Raw genomic sequence first — 18,092 nt, forward strand, 5'->3', positions numbered from 1 at the left:
TGGGGATGGATGTCGGGATTTTTTTGCTTGACAAGTTTAAAATAATTTTTTTTTTGTTAAAAAAAATCTTTTTTTCAAATAAATAAAAGTAATTCTTTATAAATTTGTCATTTTTATTGTTGATCATTTTACTTGTCTTCTTGGGCATTACAGCAGCAGAATGATGGTCTGGATACTGTGTTGTTTTCTCCTCGTTTAAATCAAGAAAGATTACGAAAAAAATGAACGTTTTTTCCATTTTTTTTGTTTGTCTTTAATCTTCACAAATCAGCAATATCTAATAATTGTGAGAATCACATTCTAAATCGTATCGGGACGAAAGCGTATCGTCGCAGCCCGAGTTGCTGTTGGAGAATCGATGACGATGCTCTTTAGAAACAATCCCGCCTTCATCATCTGGGCTATAAAAAGTCTGCACGGGAACCGCTGGCCTGTCAGCCTTCCACATGTTTTGGTTGAGAGACTTTTCCTTCCTCGGTTTCTGAAGGCTCCATCCGTCGGTGTGTTTATTCTACGGGGGGGGGGGGATCTGAAGATCTCAGCCGATGGTTGTCAGAGCAGGAAGAGCTTGAGGAGACAGGAAACTTGCATGCAGGACCTTCTTTTCACTTTGTGCCTGACTGGAAGCTTTTTATCCATAAATCGGAAAGAAAACACTGTTTGCTGCTGATGTTTCTGCACCTTGGAATGAGTTAAACACACCAGTACTCGTCCTTCGTGCTCGTTTTCAGCTCATCCACACACACAAGACTCCCTCCTTTCATAGTAAATCTGTATTTGGCTGTTTTAACGTATTTCTCTGTGTCCCGCCTCCCTCTTGTTTCCCCAGCCGCGTCGTGTTGCCGGTCTCTGTGGAAGAGGTGAGTTTCACTTCTGGAAATCACTCATTTACTGTAAAACCTTGAATAACAGTCATAGTTCACGCAGAACGAGAAGCTCACACCACAAAATATCCATTGTTAGCACTGGTCTTACTGGGGCAGGCTGGTGGTGTCAGATTGATTTCCACTGCAGTTTAGTCATCATAGTTTATTTCTCCTCGAAACTGAACCAGTAGGGTCAGAAATCCATAAATAAATCCCATTTATTGGAGAATATGTTGTCTTCCTCAGGAGCTGAAGGAAAACGTGTTGCTTGAAGAGTAAAACTGCTGATTTTACAGCCAAGACAAGATGCTCCGTAATATGTGGATTTAATAAACATAATAAATCTGAAGGACTTTGGGAGATTATTGTCAGCCTAATGGACTCCAGGGACACGACTGACATTTATCTTTTCTTGCATGTAATACGAGGATGTGTGATTGTGGTTGACGCTGCGTGTTCCGTCTCTTCTCTTCCTTCAGTATCAAGTAGGGCAGCTGTACTCGGTGGCTGAGGCCAGCAAGAATGAGACGGGAGGAGGAGAAGGCATCGAGGTGCTGAAAAACGAGCCCTACGAGAAGGACGGCGAGAAGGGACAGTACACACACAAAATATACCATCTAAAAAGGCAAGTGTTTGGATCGCAGCGTGTCTACGTCAGAACGGAGGCGACGCCTTCATGTGACGGATCAGATTCTCACAGATCATCCTGGGAAGTGGTTTTTCTTTGTAAATGGTGACCTGACAAAGCAGTTGTTTCTTCCATCGTCGTCATATTCAGCCAACGCCTTCGCAGGGGAACTTGAGCAGGTCGGGTGTAAAAAAGGAGGATGACTGGAAGCGGAAGCCTTGTTTGGGTGTCGGCGTGTTTACAGATGCTGCTGCCTGGTGGGAAGGCTGTTAGCCAGAAGCATGTTGTGTTTCCATCGCTGGTTTACTCGCCGCTACACGCTGTCCGTGATGAAAGCACGACAGCTGAGCGAGCCGCTGTCAAGTTTTCAGACTTCAGCTCAGAAATAGACCTGCAGTTGTTTTCTTCCCAGTCTGTAAGTCGGCACGTTCACTGGTTTCACTGGTTTCACATATAAACACGACTTCTATAAAACCAACACGGTGATGGTGACGACACGTAAAAACACGCTGCAGACGTGATGTTTCCATGGTAACATGACGTTTCCACGCAGACGCGACGTTTCCATGGAAACGTGATGTTTTCAGCCTCAGCTGTCAGATTCTGAGGCTAAAATGATGTAAAATGAATGTATGAACAGATAAAGCAGCATAAAAAGAAACCAGAAGTTTGTAGAAATAACACACATAGATCAGCAGTGACCAAACCTTTTCTCATCTACACATCATTCTCTCACATCTGAAACACACACACACACACACACAGTTTCCATGTTTCCACACGTCTTCCTGCTACTATCTACCTGCTGTCCTCACTGCAGCACCTCCACCTCAGCTGCATCCCAAACGTCTTCCTGGCTTTATTCCAGCCATAGAGGATCATTATTTTCCTGCTTTTCTCATCACTTGTTGATCTTTGGCTGCTCCTGATTGGACGTTACCGTCAGTTTAAGCTCTCTGATTGGTGGAAAGTCTGACAGGAAGTGTCTTCATCATCATGTCCAGGTGGAAATAGAGGTCTCTTAGCAACATGGTAGTGATGGTGATGAAGATGTGATAAATAATGGTGGATTTACCATCGAGAGTCTCTGAATAAACACTACATGTTGTGTCTGGATTGTAAACCTCCTGGACGGATAGAAACGCTGGAAAACCTCCGTAGACCAGCTGGAGGGTCACATGACCACCACAGTTCCACACTGCTGGTCCTCAGAGGAGGAGGATGATGATGATGATGGTGATAATAATCATATCTTATGGGGTGTTCAAGTCCGGTCCGGTTTAGATGCATCTCCTCTCCAACGCACCTGAATCCAATCCACTTTATTTATGAAGCACATTTTAAAAACAGAATGTCGCCAAAGTGCTGCACAAAAGATGAATATCACAATATAAAAATAACACCAAATATTAATGTCGTTAAAATAACAAAACAGGTAAAGCAATTAAAAATAAATAAATACCCAATAAAATAATTAAAAGGAACAATAAAACAAAAAACGACACAGAGGACCACACACTCACAGCGTTAAAAGCCAAAGTCTTACCACAGCGCTGGATGACATGCAGATGAAGGAGTTCATGTGATTCAGGTGTTTCTGAGCAGAGATGCATCTAAACGCTGCAGGACTGTAGATCTCCTGGACTGGACTTCTGACGCCCCGCTGTCAGACGTCTGGTAAATCCTAATCAGTTCTTCATGCTGTCGGCAGTGATATTTCTCACATCGTGTCTGGAATATCGATGCCACAACAGCATTTCACCATCAGCATCCTGGTGGTTTGGGTCCGAGAGCTCCAGGTCCGGCGTTCCACATCAACACACCTGGTTCAGGTGAAGGTTGACGACAAGCTGCTAGAGTTTCATTTGAACCAGGTGTTGCAGCATTCAGCAGCAACACCTGGACACATCTCCAGGTCAGGCTGCTGACCTGGAGATGTGTTGTATGCCGTGTTTAACATGAACTCTGAAGACAGCATGAGCTCCGCATTTGGTTTTAACTGCAGACAAACGGGGAGTAAAAGGCGCCGTTTTCCTTTCGACTTGTTTTTCCTGCATGCTGTTGGTCAAAATGAGTCTCCATACAACCTCTTTCTTTCCCATACCTGGAGTTCTGCCGATACCGGTCACACACCTGTTATTTCATGAAGACACGTTGATGTATGATACTGTTCCCAACATTCAGTGGAGTTTATGGGTAAAACGGCTTTTAGAGCGTTTTCCACAACGGACGAGCGCTGGTCGTACCCAGGAGGATAAAAGTTGGAACTTGGCTGTGACTTTGTCCTCGTGCACGGCGAGCTGTATGTGTTCCCAGGTCGCCGGTGTTCCATCTGGCAGCGTTTGTGTCACTTTCGGAAACTTTTCCTACTTTCTGACGATTCCAACATGCTAACATGATGCTAATGCTAAATGTTAGCATCAGGGTTGAGCAATGCAGCAAATTTTGGCTTCTGATTCCAAGTGAATATTTTGCAAGTATCATCAATATACTTTTATTTTTTTACCAGTCATTTAAGTGTTGTTTTTTTTAATTGATTATGATCATAATAAAACGACAGATTTTTGTCAAATAAAATATTTTTTGTCAACAATTTCAATGAGAGATCTGAGAAATTTAAGCTTTTTGTTTGTTTATAAACAATGTAACAAAACTGTTTTTACCTTTTTTTTTTTTTTTATCAAACGATTATTTGAGAAAAATAAAGGCAACATTGGAAATTAGCTTAATAAAAGTAAAACCTGCCATCAGAATCTCAGTCAAAGTTTCAGCTTTACTGTCTTGTAGCGAACACTCGAACCACCGCCACACAACCCGCGTTGAGTCACGTTTCCTCGTCGGACATCGCATCACGGGAATCTCCCGAGTCCCTCCGCTGAAGACTGTATGAAGGGGAACCATCTGGAAAAACCAGTCCAGGCTTTCATCATTACTCAGCTTGATCATGGAACCAGGTCTTTACAGGTCCACATAAAAACCGCGTAGACCTGCATCTCATTCCGAGCTCTGCTGATCCAGTCCTAACACCCATAAAGTGGACCACGTCAGTCCAGTTCTGAGGTCTTTACATCGGCTGCCTGTCCATCAGAGGACAGACTCTAGTTCTGCTGCTGGTCTACGAAGCTCCGAATGGTTCAGGACCCAGTATGAACGTACCAGACCCCTCAGGTCATCTGGATCTGGTCCACAAGGAGACCTGGAGAACTGGATTCAGCTTCTATGCTCTACATGTCTGGAAGAACCTCCCAGAAAGCCTCAGATCAGCTGAAACATCCAGTTAAAGACCCTCCTGTTCTCAGCTGCAGTTCAGGTTTTAAAGGTCCAGGCTGGCTGGAAAAATGGATTTTTTAGACTCTGACTTTATTTAATCTCACTAATCTCTGAAAATTTCCCGCGTTAGAGCAGCTTTTATTATGGAATAAAGCAGCAGAAAAAAAACATGAATCACATATGAATATAAATAACTTGATCATGTTTTTATTTAATGTTGCTTTTCCTCTTCTGACTTGTTGTTAATTTAAAATGATGCTTCATGCTTTCTAATGTTTTAACGTGCACTTCCAGTCAGCCAGCGCTACAGTAAACTGCCTTGACCTCCACGTTTAGCTGTTCTGCTGCCGAACTTCACCTTCTGCAGCAGCTTACAGGGTCAACACACTTCCACTCGCAGTGCGTCGTCGCTGGTACCTCAGGATTAGATAATGATTCAGGGTGTAATTGAATGATTATCAGGATTTTTCTGCATTTAGCATGTTTCCCTCACCGTGTTTTATACTCTGTTCTGCATCCATTAAACCAGACGGCCTAACACATTTATCTCCACTTCCTCTTGTTGATGCAGAATTATAATTAAATCCAACACATATCAAACATATTCTTCATTTTTTCCTTAAAAGTTTGGATAAATCTTCTAGAAAAATGTGTCTGCGATCGTTTGGAGCAGGCAGTTCCTCCAACTGACTGGAACGGAGCTGCTGCCACATGTTTGTAGTTTTAATATTACATTTTATTTTGGCGTTAAACAGCTTCCGTATGCAGAAAGTCTCGTCCAGGTCTCATCTCCATAAAAACCAGAATGTTTCTGTCATCTAATTATTATGAAAAATAATTCTTTTTAACATTTAAGAGCCGTTGCTGCCTCTCCACGTGTTGCATCACATGAATATTGAATCGGCTAATCATTAATTTCTCCATGATTGATGGATCAGCTGATCAGCATGTGTTTGTGTGTTTTCATTGTGAAATGAGCAGTGGAAACAAAGTGATGTACAACCATGGAAAACATGCAGAAAACATAGATTTTGGATCAAACAGCAACAATTTCCTGTGTTTTAAACCCTTTCAAGACCTTCTGAACTCGCCGCTCTGAAGCCGTGACGTCACGGAGTTCTGCGGGGGTTTAGGGGTCGGGTATTACAGGTAGAGGTTGTGTGTCTCCAAACAGTGTAATGCGTTTAAATAGCTGCTGGTAAAATGTTGTTCAGCACGAGCTGCAGCTGCAGGGCTGAAACACACATGAAATCATGTTAAAACATCATTCTGATTGTTTGCTTTCAGTTTGCATGAAAGTCTTTGTTTTTGTTTGTCTCCGTCTGCAGTAAAGTCCCCGGTTACGTGAAGATGATTGCACCAGAGGGAGCGTTAGTTTTTCATGAAAAGGCTTGGAATGCGTACCCATACTGTCGCACCAGTAAGTCAAAGCCCAGCAGGACGGAAATGTTTACTGTTTTCTTTGTTTCCTTGATACTAATGCTCTTCTTCTCTTCCTCCCTCCTCCTCTGCAGTCGTGACGGTGAGTTCTTCACTTTTTATTTTAAACATCCGTGAGGCAGCTCCCTCATCACTGAGTAGGGCTGCTCCTGTCCATCAGTTTAATAATCAGTTAACTGGAAACTTTTCTCCTTTCCTTTGACTGAAATGCAACAGCAGGACTTGATGGATGCATGTAAAGTTTATAATGCAATAAACTTCATGACACGTGACTCTAAGCATGAAAAACACAACAAAAATGTCTTTAACAGATAAAACTACAATGTGCCAAATCCAGAAAAAGAAATGGAAATTTCCAACATTGTGAGTTATTTCAACAAGCTGAGGAGAACATGTTCGTTCCACCAGAAGATTTAATGTTTTATTCATGGTTTTAAAGGGCGTCTTTTATGTCCATGTTCCTGAAATGTCTGAATGTGTTTGACTGGAACCTTCAGCCTGGTCCTGCTGTCCGTTATGGTTCTCCGTAAACCACGGCCCCGCCGTAGCATGCGCTGTGTTCCCGTCCACTGACGGTAATTAAATCTGCAACGATTTCATTGTAGACTCGTCGTGTTATAAACGCCGTAACGGCTTTGCTAATAAAACGCTGCTCCACGCAACTTAACGCCGTTTACCAACCGCGGCTTTTCAGACAGTAGAAGAACTCTAAACACCAAGCAAACGACGCAAAGCGCCACAGGAAGTGCTGGGGGCAGTGTTGTCCTGCAGCGTCTTTGTTTAAACAATGAAGGAGAAACTGACGGGCGGCGCAACCTGTTTCCACAGTTTGGGGATATTTCCCGCTAAACAAAGAGTCAGACAGGTGAAATGTGTGGTCTGCCACGCAGAGTCGGCGTACCACGGCAGCACGACGGTCATGCATGAGCATCTGGAAGGAAAGCACCCCGGAGTCATGGTTTCCAGGGTTCCTGATAGCAAAGTTAGCATTAGCGAGTAACGATGTGCTGTTGTTACCTCTGCCAAAGACTTTCTGTTTTTATCGCCGTTTATCTGTTTGTGTTCCAGATAACTCAGAAAGTTATGGAGACATTTTCATTAAATGTTCAGGAGTTGTTGGAAATGTGAAAAGGAAGAAGTGATTTAATTCTTTTGGTGATCCAGATCACCGTTTGGATTCAGGAACGTTTTAAAGGATTCTGGCCCTTGTTTACCTACAAAACAGGCTTTTTTAAAGATGTAAATAATCATTTCAATGCAATTCTGCAAAAAATTAGTATGTTAAAATATTTTATTTATTTTGTTTTCCTTTTGAGGCAAATCAGTACAGCTTGGATATGACTATAGATAAGTTTGGATGTTTCCGAATAAATTAGTAGTAAGCTGTTAAACTTAAATTTAAGATTCAGCTGGTTCAGGAGTCGTTCTCGCTAAAGGACATCATGTTGTGACTGACTGGGAATCAGGGGGACATTCATATGATGCAGATGGAGAGAGTGGGCTAAAACATACTGGAACCAGTAAAAAGAGCTGCGCTAACTAGAAGCACAGATGGTGGGCGGGACAGAAATAATCGTAACTCGTCAAAAAAATTATTTACAGATTAGTCGACTATTTAAAAAAATCATTAGTTGCAGACCTAGTGTGATATAATGGTTCATCCTGCAGGCGTAAAGCTGGAAAACCGTCAGATTCTACATAAAGACGGAGGTAAAAGCGCTGATACGACACCATGAGTCTGCTTCTCTCATTGACTGGAACCAAATTCAGATTTTTAATGTGACACATAAAAACTTTTATGTTTTATGTGTTAAAAAGTTCAGAAATTAAGGTTCTAATTTCACTGATTTATATCAGCATTAATGGTTTACTCCGTTTCCTCGGGCTGCCAGCGTTTTGGCTGGTCTTTCAGAAGCTCTGGGACTTCATATACGGAGCGCTGATTTGACTGGGCGTCTTCAGGGTGCGCACTGGGAGTGTTTTCACACCGCTTTGGGCACATTTTGAGGACGTTTCGATGCACACAGAAGGCGTCTTTGGCAGCCAAAAAAGAAAAGAAACCAACTTACTGTGACAAATGTACGGGTGTTTTTATTTTAAACAAGGATCTGGAATCCTTTTAAGAGCGGCTGAAGCAGCTGTGGCCGAGATTCCTGTGTAGCTCCTCAGCTTTCTGTTGACATAAATGACATAAACAGTCGACGAGTTTGGCATTTTAAACACGTTTCCAGGCACAGACAAAGCCGATCTTACACCTAAATAAATCCACTTGAAGCTCTGCTCGTAACCACCTGCAGCAAAGTAAAACGGCTCACTTCTGGGCACATTTTAAAGTCGTTTTAACCAGTCAGGAACATGCAGCACAGGCAGTTCACAAAAAAAACCACATGTAAAACTTCAGTCCTGTCGGCACATGTTAGGACTTAAAGTATAGCCTCCACACATACAGAGACTCCTTCATTTATCTCATGTGCATGTTACTCCACCCATCTGTTTGAGGCGCGTTTACACGGGTCGTGATCTCTCGCTCCAGTTTATCTGCGAGCTAAAAAGTGTTGCGGCGGTTAAAAATAGATCGGAGCCGAGCAGCGCTGCATCACCGCCGAGGTTTCAGTCTAAACGTCTGATTGGCTAATTGGATTTAGCCGTGGGGTTTAAGCACAACCCTCCATTCATGGCGTTCCCTGTGCTGATCTGCATCTGCTTTCTCTCCTGCTCCTCAGAACGAGTACATGAAGGACGACTTCATGATAAAGATTGAGACGTGGCACAAACCCGACATGGGAACGGTAGAAAATGTAAGTGAGGCGGATGTGGGCTGACGCTCACCTTCATTTCTACGTTTGATGTCTATTAAAGGTGGAAACAAATCTCATTCTTACCACTAGAAGGATCCACAGAGATCGACTACATTTCCCATCATGCAACATGCTGGCTTTGTGCTTCTCCCTTCATGTTCTTAGTTTTATCTCTGATTATCAGACAGATTCCACAACAATTTCAACTAAAACATCCAGATTGATTTGCTACTGCAGAAGAAGAGTGTGTTGCAGGACTGAATTTGATGCTGTTTTATCTCTGCACCGGGACCAGGTCCATGACCTGGACGAGCAGACGTGGAGGACCGTGGAGGTGGTGCCCATAGATATCGCAAACAAAGACGAAGTGGCCTCTGGGGTAAGTTTAAAGGGCTAAATTTAAGAAGCCTGCTTGAATCTCGCACCGAATCTTACATTTTAATGTAGTTTTTATGTTTTTTCTTCTTTATTTTATCTTTATTGTGTGTAGTTTCCTACAGAACTTCACTGCAGTTTTATAGAAATGCATAAAAAGATATTAATGGATCCGAATATACACATAAATGCACCATAACATACTTTGAATACACATATTTAAGTACAAAAATAAGTTTACACAAAGAAATTTCTGTAATTGTAATAATTAAAAGGTCAGTTTAGTTCCACAGAAAGCGCCGATCTGAGAGGAGAGAAGACGCTTTTTACCGGAGTTTCCACCTGAAGTCTCAGGACAGGAAACCCAACAAACCTGCTTCATCGCAGTCAAAACTAACTTACTAGACTCCGAGCCACATGGAGAATCGTTTTCCTAATGTTCATTCTTCTCAGCACGTTGAGTGCAAACTTGACCCCCTAAACACCCAGAAAAAGTTGTGAGTTTTGGCACAAACATCGATCCCGGCGAAGAATTCGATAATCTATCCGCATTGACTTCGCCAACGCGGCTCTACGGCGCCACCTGGGCGAAGGTAAAATCCCAGAATGTCTACTTCCACATAGGACGGCTAAATTTGGCTCACGTGTAAAAACGCTCCGGGACAATCAAACACCTGTTGCCATGACTACAAGGTGTCCGCCATCTTGGAGTTTTTGCCCATTTAGCTAAACGTCTCTGTCGCTGGAATCTCGCTCCAACGTTCAACCCGGTTCGTCTTGGATCCGGGTCATCTCGTATTTGGAGCGGTGCAGGGACGAGTCGCTGATGCCAGCGATGACGAACAGGAACCTTCCCCCTGAGGAAGACTGTGGTCAGTTGGAGCGTTTCCTCCATTTGTTTCTGATTGATTACAAGTGATTCGCTCCGTCGTCTGGAGTCAAATCATGTTGGCGTTTGTTGAAAAAACAAGTTTGCTTCGGTGGTTCTCACTGGTTTCTCTGGATCAGCTCCAACTGCTTAAAAAGTGCAAAATTATGTCTAAATTTGTTCGTTTTTTTTCATTTAATTTTTTTTTATTTTAAAAAAATAAAATTTTATTTACATGTGATATTTGTATTTAGTTTTAGTCATTTTGAGCATCTGAGCGGCTGCAGCGCCTCTTGGCATGTTGTGTTAAAGTGAATTATTGGATTAGATGGAGGATGTGAGGGTGGCTTATCTGTGGTTAAAGGACACGGCGTGGTGGTCTGGACTATGAGACCTGATTAACACACCCTGGATGTCCTGGTTGTCTCAGAATCCAGATGCTAAGACACAAAAATTCAATCCACGGTTTTCCATCTTGATCAGACCACATAAAAGAGGCGGAGTTTGCAGCATCTGACCAATCAGACATGGAACAGTTCCTGCCTTCATGTTGTCCTTGCAGGTCTTTTGAGGCTCAGCACCCCATTTGAGAGCGTTTGGTGTTGATTCCCTCCCACACTGATTAGTTGTGGCTTTTTTCATTTCTGCATCTTATTATTCTAAGACAGGGGTCGGCAACTCTGGTCCTCGAGTGCGACAGTCCCCCAAATGTTAGGAGTTCCCCTGCTGAAACCCACCTGGCCCACATCAGACCTAATGAGCAGACTTGTGCAGAGCTTGACATCAAACGCTGCTCAAGTCTGCTAATTAGCCACTGATTTGAATCAGGTGTGTTGCAGCAGGGAAAGTCCTGACATTTGCTGGACCGCCGCACTCGAGGACCAGAGTTGCCGACCCCTGTTCTAAGGACACGTTCATATCAGCCTTTTTGATGCGAATCTGTTTGCTCAGAAAGTCCGCTTCGTTTGGGGAAATGTGAACAAATTCTGATCCGGACTTGGCCCGTATCAAGTGGACCAAATACAGGAAGCAGACTACAAAAAAAGCCACCTCCTGCATGTGGCGTAGCATTGCATTGTGGGTAAATCCATAGCGATGGCGTTAAGGGTCCTCTGCCTCGTCTGGTGTTCATACTGCGTCCATTGTTGCAGTGGATTTCTGCAGTATACTTGCAGAAGACACAATAAAAACCCAAAACAGCCATAGTTTCGTCTCTATGTTTAACTGGCAGGTGGAGGAAACAGAGTTTTCTTCTTCACGCCGGTCTGGTCCTCTTCTGCTAAATACCAGTGCAGCGCCACCTCTGGTGGGAATGGGGAGATATTATTCTAATGGTTTGGCTGGTTTGACCAAAGTGCAGCGTGAACATGATCCGCATGGATACACCCCCCTACAGCTGAGCCGAGTGCCCAATCAGACCGATTCTAGCGGACTATCGTAATGTGAATGTAGCCTTACGCTCGCCATGTTGGAACACTGCTGGTGGAGCTACACAAGAACAAAAACACGCTTTTCAACGATTTTTATCCAAACCCTCCTCTCACCATCCGTGTCCCATGTCGACAGAGTAGCAGCCATTTTCCAAGCGAGCTGATTGGTCAGGAGGTGGCGATTTTATACTCTGAATATAACCTGCTTCGGAGCAGGTTAGCCGTTCAGAAAAAAGCATGCTAAGTCCTCCACCAGAGACCACAACGTGGTCCTGTTCTCAAAGCCACAAGAACAAAATGGCGTCATTTTTTTCCTCGCAGACATGGTGGGGACGGCTTGCGGATTGTTCCTAGTCACATCGGCCGAGCAGAACTTTCTTCTTGACGGGCTGTAGCACGGCTCGTAGCAATAGACAACCTGTAGCAATAGACACAGCCTGTAGCAATAGACACAGCCTGTAGCAATAGACACAGCCTGTAGCAATAGACACAGCCTGTAGCAATAGACACAGCCTGTAGCAATAGACACAGCCTGTAGCAATAGACACAGCCTGTAGCAAAAGACACAGCCTGTAGCCATAGACACAGCCTGTAGCCATAGACACAGCCTGTAGCCATAGGCACAACCTATAGCAAAAGACACAGCCTGTAGCCATAGACACAGCATGTAGCCATAGACACAGCCTGTAGCCATAGACAGCCTGTAGCCATAGACACAACCTATAGCAAAAGACACAGCCTGTAGCCATAGACACAGCCTGTAGCCATAGACACAGCCTGTAGCCATAGACACAGCCTGTAGCCATAGACACAGCCTGTAGCCATAGACACAGCCTGTAGCCATAGACACAGCCTGTAGCCATAGACACAGCCTGTAGCCATAGACACAGCCTGTAGCCATAGACACAGCCTGTAGCCATAGACACAACCTGTAGCCATAGACACAACCTGTAGCCATAGACACAGCCTGTAGCCATAGACACAGCCTGTAGCCATAGACACAGCCTGTAGCCATAGACACAGCCTGTAGCCATAGACACAGCCTGTAGCCAAAGACACAGCCTGTAGCCATAGACACAGCCTGTAGCCATAGACACAGCCTGTAGCAAAAGACACAGCCTGTGGCAAAAGACACAGCCTGTAGCAAAAGACACAGCCTGTAGCAAAAGACACAGCCTGTAGCAATTGACACAGCCTGTAGCAATTGACACAGCCTGTAGCAAAAGACACAGCCTGTAGCAAAAGACACAACCTGTAGCAAAAGACACAACCTGTAGCAATAGACACAGCCTGTAGCCATAGACACAGCCTGTAGCCATAGACACAGCCTGTAGCCATAGACACAGCCTGTAGCAATTGACACAGCCTGTAGCCATAGACAGCCTGTAGCAATTGACACAACCTGTAGCCATAGACACAGCCTGTAGCCATAGACACAGCCTGTAGCCATAGACACAACCTGTAGCAATAGACACAACCTGTAGCAATAGACACAACCTGTAGCAATTGACACAGCCTGTAGCAATTGACACAGCCTGTAGCCATAGACACAGCCTGTGGCAAAAGACACAGCCTGTGGCAAAAGACACAGCCTGTGGCAAAAGACACAGCCTGTGGCAAAAGACACAGCCTGTGGCAAAAGACACAGCCTGTAGCAAAAGACACAGCCTGTAGCAATAGACACAGCCTGTAGCAATAGACACAGCCTGTAGCAATAGACACAGCCTGTAGCAATAGACACAGCCTGTAGCCATAGACACAGCCTGTAGCCATAGATACAGCCTGTAGCCATTGACACAGCCTGTAGCCATTGACACAACCTGTAGCCATTGACACAACCTGTAGCCATAGACACAGCCTGTAGCCATAGACACAGCCTGTAGCCATTGACACAACCTGTAGCCATTGACACAACCTGTAGCCATTGACACAGCCTGTAGCCATTGACACAGCCTGTAGCCATTGACACAGCCTGTAGCCATTGACACAGCCTGTAGCCATTGACACAGCCTGTAGCCATTGACACAGCCTGTAGCAATTGACACAGCCTGTAGCAATTGACACAGCCTGTAGCAATTGACACAGCCTGTAGCAATTGACACAGCCTGTAGCCATTTACACAGCCTGTAGCCATTTACACAGCCTGTAGCCATTGACACAACCTGTAGCCATAGACACAGCCTGTAGCCATAGACACAGCCTGTAGCCATAGACACAGCCTGTAGCCATAGACACAGCCTGTAGCCATAGACACAGCCTGTAGCCATAGACACAGCCTGTAGCCAAAGACACAGCCTGTAGCAAAAGACACAGCCTGTAGCAAAAGACACAGCCTGTAGCAATAGACACAGCCTGTAGCAAAAGACACAGCCTGTGGCAAAAGACACAGCCTGTGGCAAAAGACACAGCCTGTGGCAAAAGACACAGCCTGTGGCAAAAGACACAGCCTGTGGCAAAAGACACAGCCTGTAGCAAAAGACACAGCCTGTAGCAAAAGACACAGCCTGTAGCAAAAGACACAACCTGTAGCAAAAGACACAACCTGTAGCAAAAGACACAACCTGTAGCAAAAGACACAACCTGTAGCCATAGACACAGCCTGTAGCCATAGACACAGCCTGTAGCAATTGACACAGCCTGTAGCAATTGACACAGCCTGTAGCAATTGACACAGCCTGTAGCAATTGACACAGCCTGTAGCCATAGACAGCCTGTAGCCATTGACACAACCTGTAGCCATAGACACAGCCTGTAGCAAAAGACACAGCCTGTAGCAAAAGACACAACCTGTAGCAATAGGCACAGCCTGTAGCCATAGACACAGCCTGTAGCCATTGACACAGCCTGTAGCCATTGACACAGCCTGTAGCCATTGACACAGCCTGTAGCCATAGACACAACCTGTAGCCATAGACACAGCCTGTAGCCATAGACACAGCCTGTAGCCATAGACACAGCCTGTAGCCATAGACACAGCCTGTAGCCATTGACACAACCTGTAGCCATAGACACAGCCTGTAGCCATAGACACAGCCTGTAGCCATAGACACAGCCTGTAGCCATTGACACAGCCTGTAGCCATAGACACAGCCTGTAGCCATAGACACAGCCTGTGGCAAAAGACACAGCCTGTGGCAAAAGACACAGCCTGTGGCAAAAGACACAGCCTGTGGCAAAAGACACAGCCTGTGGCAAAAGACACAGCCTGTGGCAATAGACACAGCCTGTAGCAATAGACACAGCCTGTAGCAATAGACACAGCCTGTAGCAATAGACACAGCCTGTAGCCATAGACACAGCCTGTAGCCATAGACACAGCCTGTAGCCATTGACACAGCCTGTAGCCATTGACACAGCCTGTAGCCATAGACACAACCTGTAGCCATAGACACAGCCTGTAGCCATAGACACAGCCTGTAGCCATTGACACAACCTGTAGCCATAGACACAGCCTGTAGCCATAGACACAGCCTGTAGCCATAGACACAACCTATAGCAAAAGACACAACCTATAGCAAAAGACACAGCCTGTAGCAAAAGACACAGCCTGTGGCAAAAGACACAGCCTGTGGCAAAAGACACAGCCTGTGGCAAAAGACACAGCCTGTGGCAAAAGACACAGCCTGTGGCAAAAGACACAGCCTGTGGCAAAAGACACAGCCTGTGGCAAAAGACACAGCCTGTGGCAAAAGACACAGCCTGTGGCAAAAGACACAGCCTGTGGCAAAAGACACAGCCTGTGGCAAAAGACACAGCCTGTGGCAAAAGACACAGCCTGTAGCCATAGACACAGCCTGTAGCCATAGACACAGCCTGTAGCCATTGACACAGCCTGTAGCAAAAGACACAGCCTGTAGCAAAAGACACAGCCTGTAGCCATAGACACAACCTGTAGCCATAGACACAGCCTGTAGCCATAGACACAGCCTGTAGCCATAGACACAGCCTGTAGCCATAGACACAGCCTGTAGCCATAGACACAGCCTGTAGCCATAGACACAGCCTGTAGCCATAGACACAGCCTGTAGCCATAGACACAGCCTGTAGCCATAGACACAGCCTGTAGCCATAGACAGCCTGTAGCAATTGACACAGCCTGTAGCAAAAGACACAGCCTGTAGCACTACAGCGTCCAAGTAGCTGTCCAACCTACCATGTCCTCTACTGTCCAAAGTAAGACGTGTGAGAGTTAGACATGGACCCCCGCCGTGTTGCCGATTAAGCTCGTCATGGAGGAGGAATGTGATATAGATGTAGCGGAAAGTTGAGCGGGTCTGAAAGTGTTTTAAGTGATGAAAAGATAAAGATTTTCTCGCAGTTTCTTTTTTTATGCGTGAACGTTTCTGACCTCGGACGCTGCATGAAAACGTAACAGCAAGCAATTTATTTTCAATGCTTTCCTTTGACATATTCACTAAAAAATCTCCACCAAGTATTCCATTATGGAGATTTATTATCTGGAAAAAAAAAGTTTTGTTCTTTAAACGAATAATCGCGAAAACAACAGGTATTTAAATGGTTAAAGGAGTGTTTGGAGCAGGTATGAAGTCATTTCTGTGGAAACATTTTTGTCACCATACAGTGCAGATCGACCGACTGCGACTTGATGGGACACTGAAGATTAAAAGGTTAAGAAAAGTAAAATTCTAGAAGAGTAAAATTCCCAGAGTCCAGAAAAAGACGGTTTTAGGCGTCTGTGGTCGTGACGGTTCAGGTGAGAGCACTGAGGTGGTCACCTCGGCCCCGCCTCTCCTACACCTGCTCCTCCACCATAAGGACTTAAGTGGATCAGCACTGAGGCCGAGGCTAAATCTGCACGTCCATCTGCTCTGGGTGCCGGCCTCCCCTTCACAGCAGAGCTGCTGGATTAAAACGGCACAGCAGGCCGCGCGCTCGGCTTGTGCAGTAAAATACAGTCACGCCGCTTCTGATTGGTCAGCGTTCAGTCAGAGCTCGTCCTATTGGAGGGCCATCATCCGCCAGAGGTGCTTCTGATCCGTGTGAACCAATGAACTCTGTTCCTGCAGACATAAACGCATCATTTCCAGCAAACGGTGCCGATCCAGCTCAGGTTTTTATTCAGTTTCTGCTTTTCAGGACTACAAGCCAGAAGAAGATCCTGCTCTCTTCCACTCCGCCAAGACCGGCAGAGGACCGCTGGGCCCTGAATGGAAGGTAGGGCGCCACCGCCATCATCTTTCACCTTTTTACGCCTGGAATTAATGTTTCCACCTCTCTCTGTCTCGTTGTGCAGAACGAGCTGAAGACGGACTGTCCCTACATGTGTGCGTACAAACTGGTCACAGTCAAGTTCCGGTGGTGGGGTCTGCAGACCAAAGTGGAGAACTTCATCCACAGGGTAACATCCTCTAAAATCTAGATGATTTTCTCCCACTCCGATGACTCGATCGTCCGTTGTTGTGATGATAAGAGCGTGTCGGTGTAGTTTCCCCTCTGACCAGCAGAGGGCGACGAGCCCACAGCTCCTGGGTTTGGACTTTGCTTCTAAATGTCATTTCTGGCCTTTTTTCTGCAGCAAGAGAAGCGTATTTTCACCAACTTCCACCGTCAGCTCTTCTGCTGGATCGACAAATGGGTGGGCTTGACCATGGAGGACATCAGGCGGATGGAAGAGGAGACTCAGAAAGAGCTCGAGGAGGTAATGAGCTCATGTGTTTCTGGAGGCGACGTGTGACTTAAACCAGACTGGATTTAACCTGATTCACTGCTGAATTTCACATCAGATGCGTCAGAAAGGTGACGTGCGAGGCACCTCTGCGACAGACGAGTAGAGGCCCGTCGCTGTAGGTCAGACACTAGAGGCAGGCTGAGTAAGTTCCTGCACAGGAGGTGGTGGCGCTGCATGGGTCATCCTCCACATCAACCTCCAGCCTTCCGTCGTAACGGTCTTTGTTTTCAGACTCATGCACTCATCATTCCTGCTTTTTCACTTCCTGCATTTCCATCTCTGTTCTTCAGCTGTGGACCAGCCAGAATAATAACTCATAACAACGCTCAGAGTTTTGATTTAGGAGCAAAAATATGGAAATGTTCTGCTCTCAGCTGCCACAACGCGATCACGCACGACTGCGCTCATGTTTCATGCCCAAATCTGAACCAGACTAAATGTTATTAGGAGAAAAAAACAACTTAAACAGTATTAAAGATTGTTTGTTACATCTGAAATATAAACATGAGGGTTGGGAAAATCGAATTGAAAAATCAGAAATCTGGATTTTTTTTTTTATTTTTTTTTTTAAACAATTTTAAAATGCTTTTTTTTTTTTTATTAAAAAAAATTTTTTTTCCCCCATAAAATGATATTAATGCACGAGAAAATTTAGTAATTTTTTAAAATAATTTTTATTGATCTTTTTACTTGTCTTCTTGAGCATTATAGCAGCAGAATGATGGTCT

At 45.0% G+C, this 18,092-nt stretch overlaps 1 protein-coding gene across 1 annotated transcript in view; it reads left to right on the forward strand.

Annotated features, from left to right (window-relative positions):
- Window positions 1-18,092, forward strand: part of pitpnb (phosphatidylinositol transfer protein, beta) — a 31,545-nt gene that overhangs the window by 3,834 nt on the left and 9,619 nt on the right. Inside the window, exons 2-11 of the mRNA XM_079257051.1 lie at window positions 830-860; window positions 1,346-1,491; window positions 6,093-6,184; window positions 6,279-6,286; window positions 8,928-9,002; window positions 9,298-9,381; window positions 16,773-16,850; window positions 16,930-17,034; window positions 17,212-17,334; window positions 17,420-17,506. Of these exons, the coding sequence (XP_079113177.1) occupies window positions 830-860; window positions 1,346-1,491; window positions 6,093-6,184; window positions 6,279-6,286; window positions 8,928-9,002; window positions 9,298-9,381; window positions 16,773-16,850; window positions 16,930-17,034; window positions 17,212-17,334; window positions 17,420-17,467 (790 nt within the window). The 3' untranslated portion in view covers window positions 17,468-17,506. The remainder of the gene's footprint in view (window positions 1-829; window positions 861-1,345; window positions 1,492-6,092; window positions 6,185-6,278; window positions 6,287-8,927; window positions 9,003-9,297; window positions 9,382-16,772; window positions 16,851-16,929; window positions 17,035-17,211; window positions 17,335-17,419; window positions 17,507-18,092) is intronic.

The sequence above is a fragment of the Telmatherina bonti genome (assembly GCF_933228915.1).
Source record: "Telmatherina bonti genome assembly, chromosome: 17".
Classification (NCBI taxonomy): domain Eukaryota; kingdom Metazoa; phylum Chordata; class Actinopteri; order Atheriniformes; family Telmatherinidae; genus Telmatherina; species Telmatherina bonti.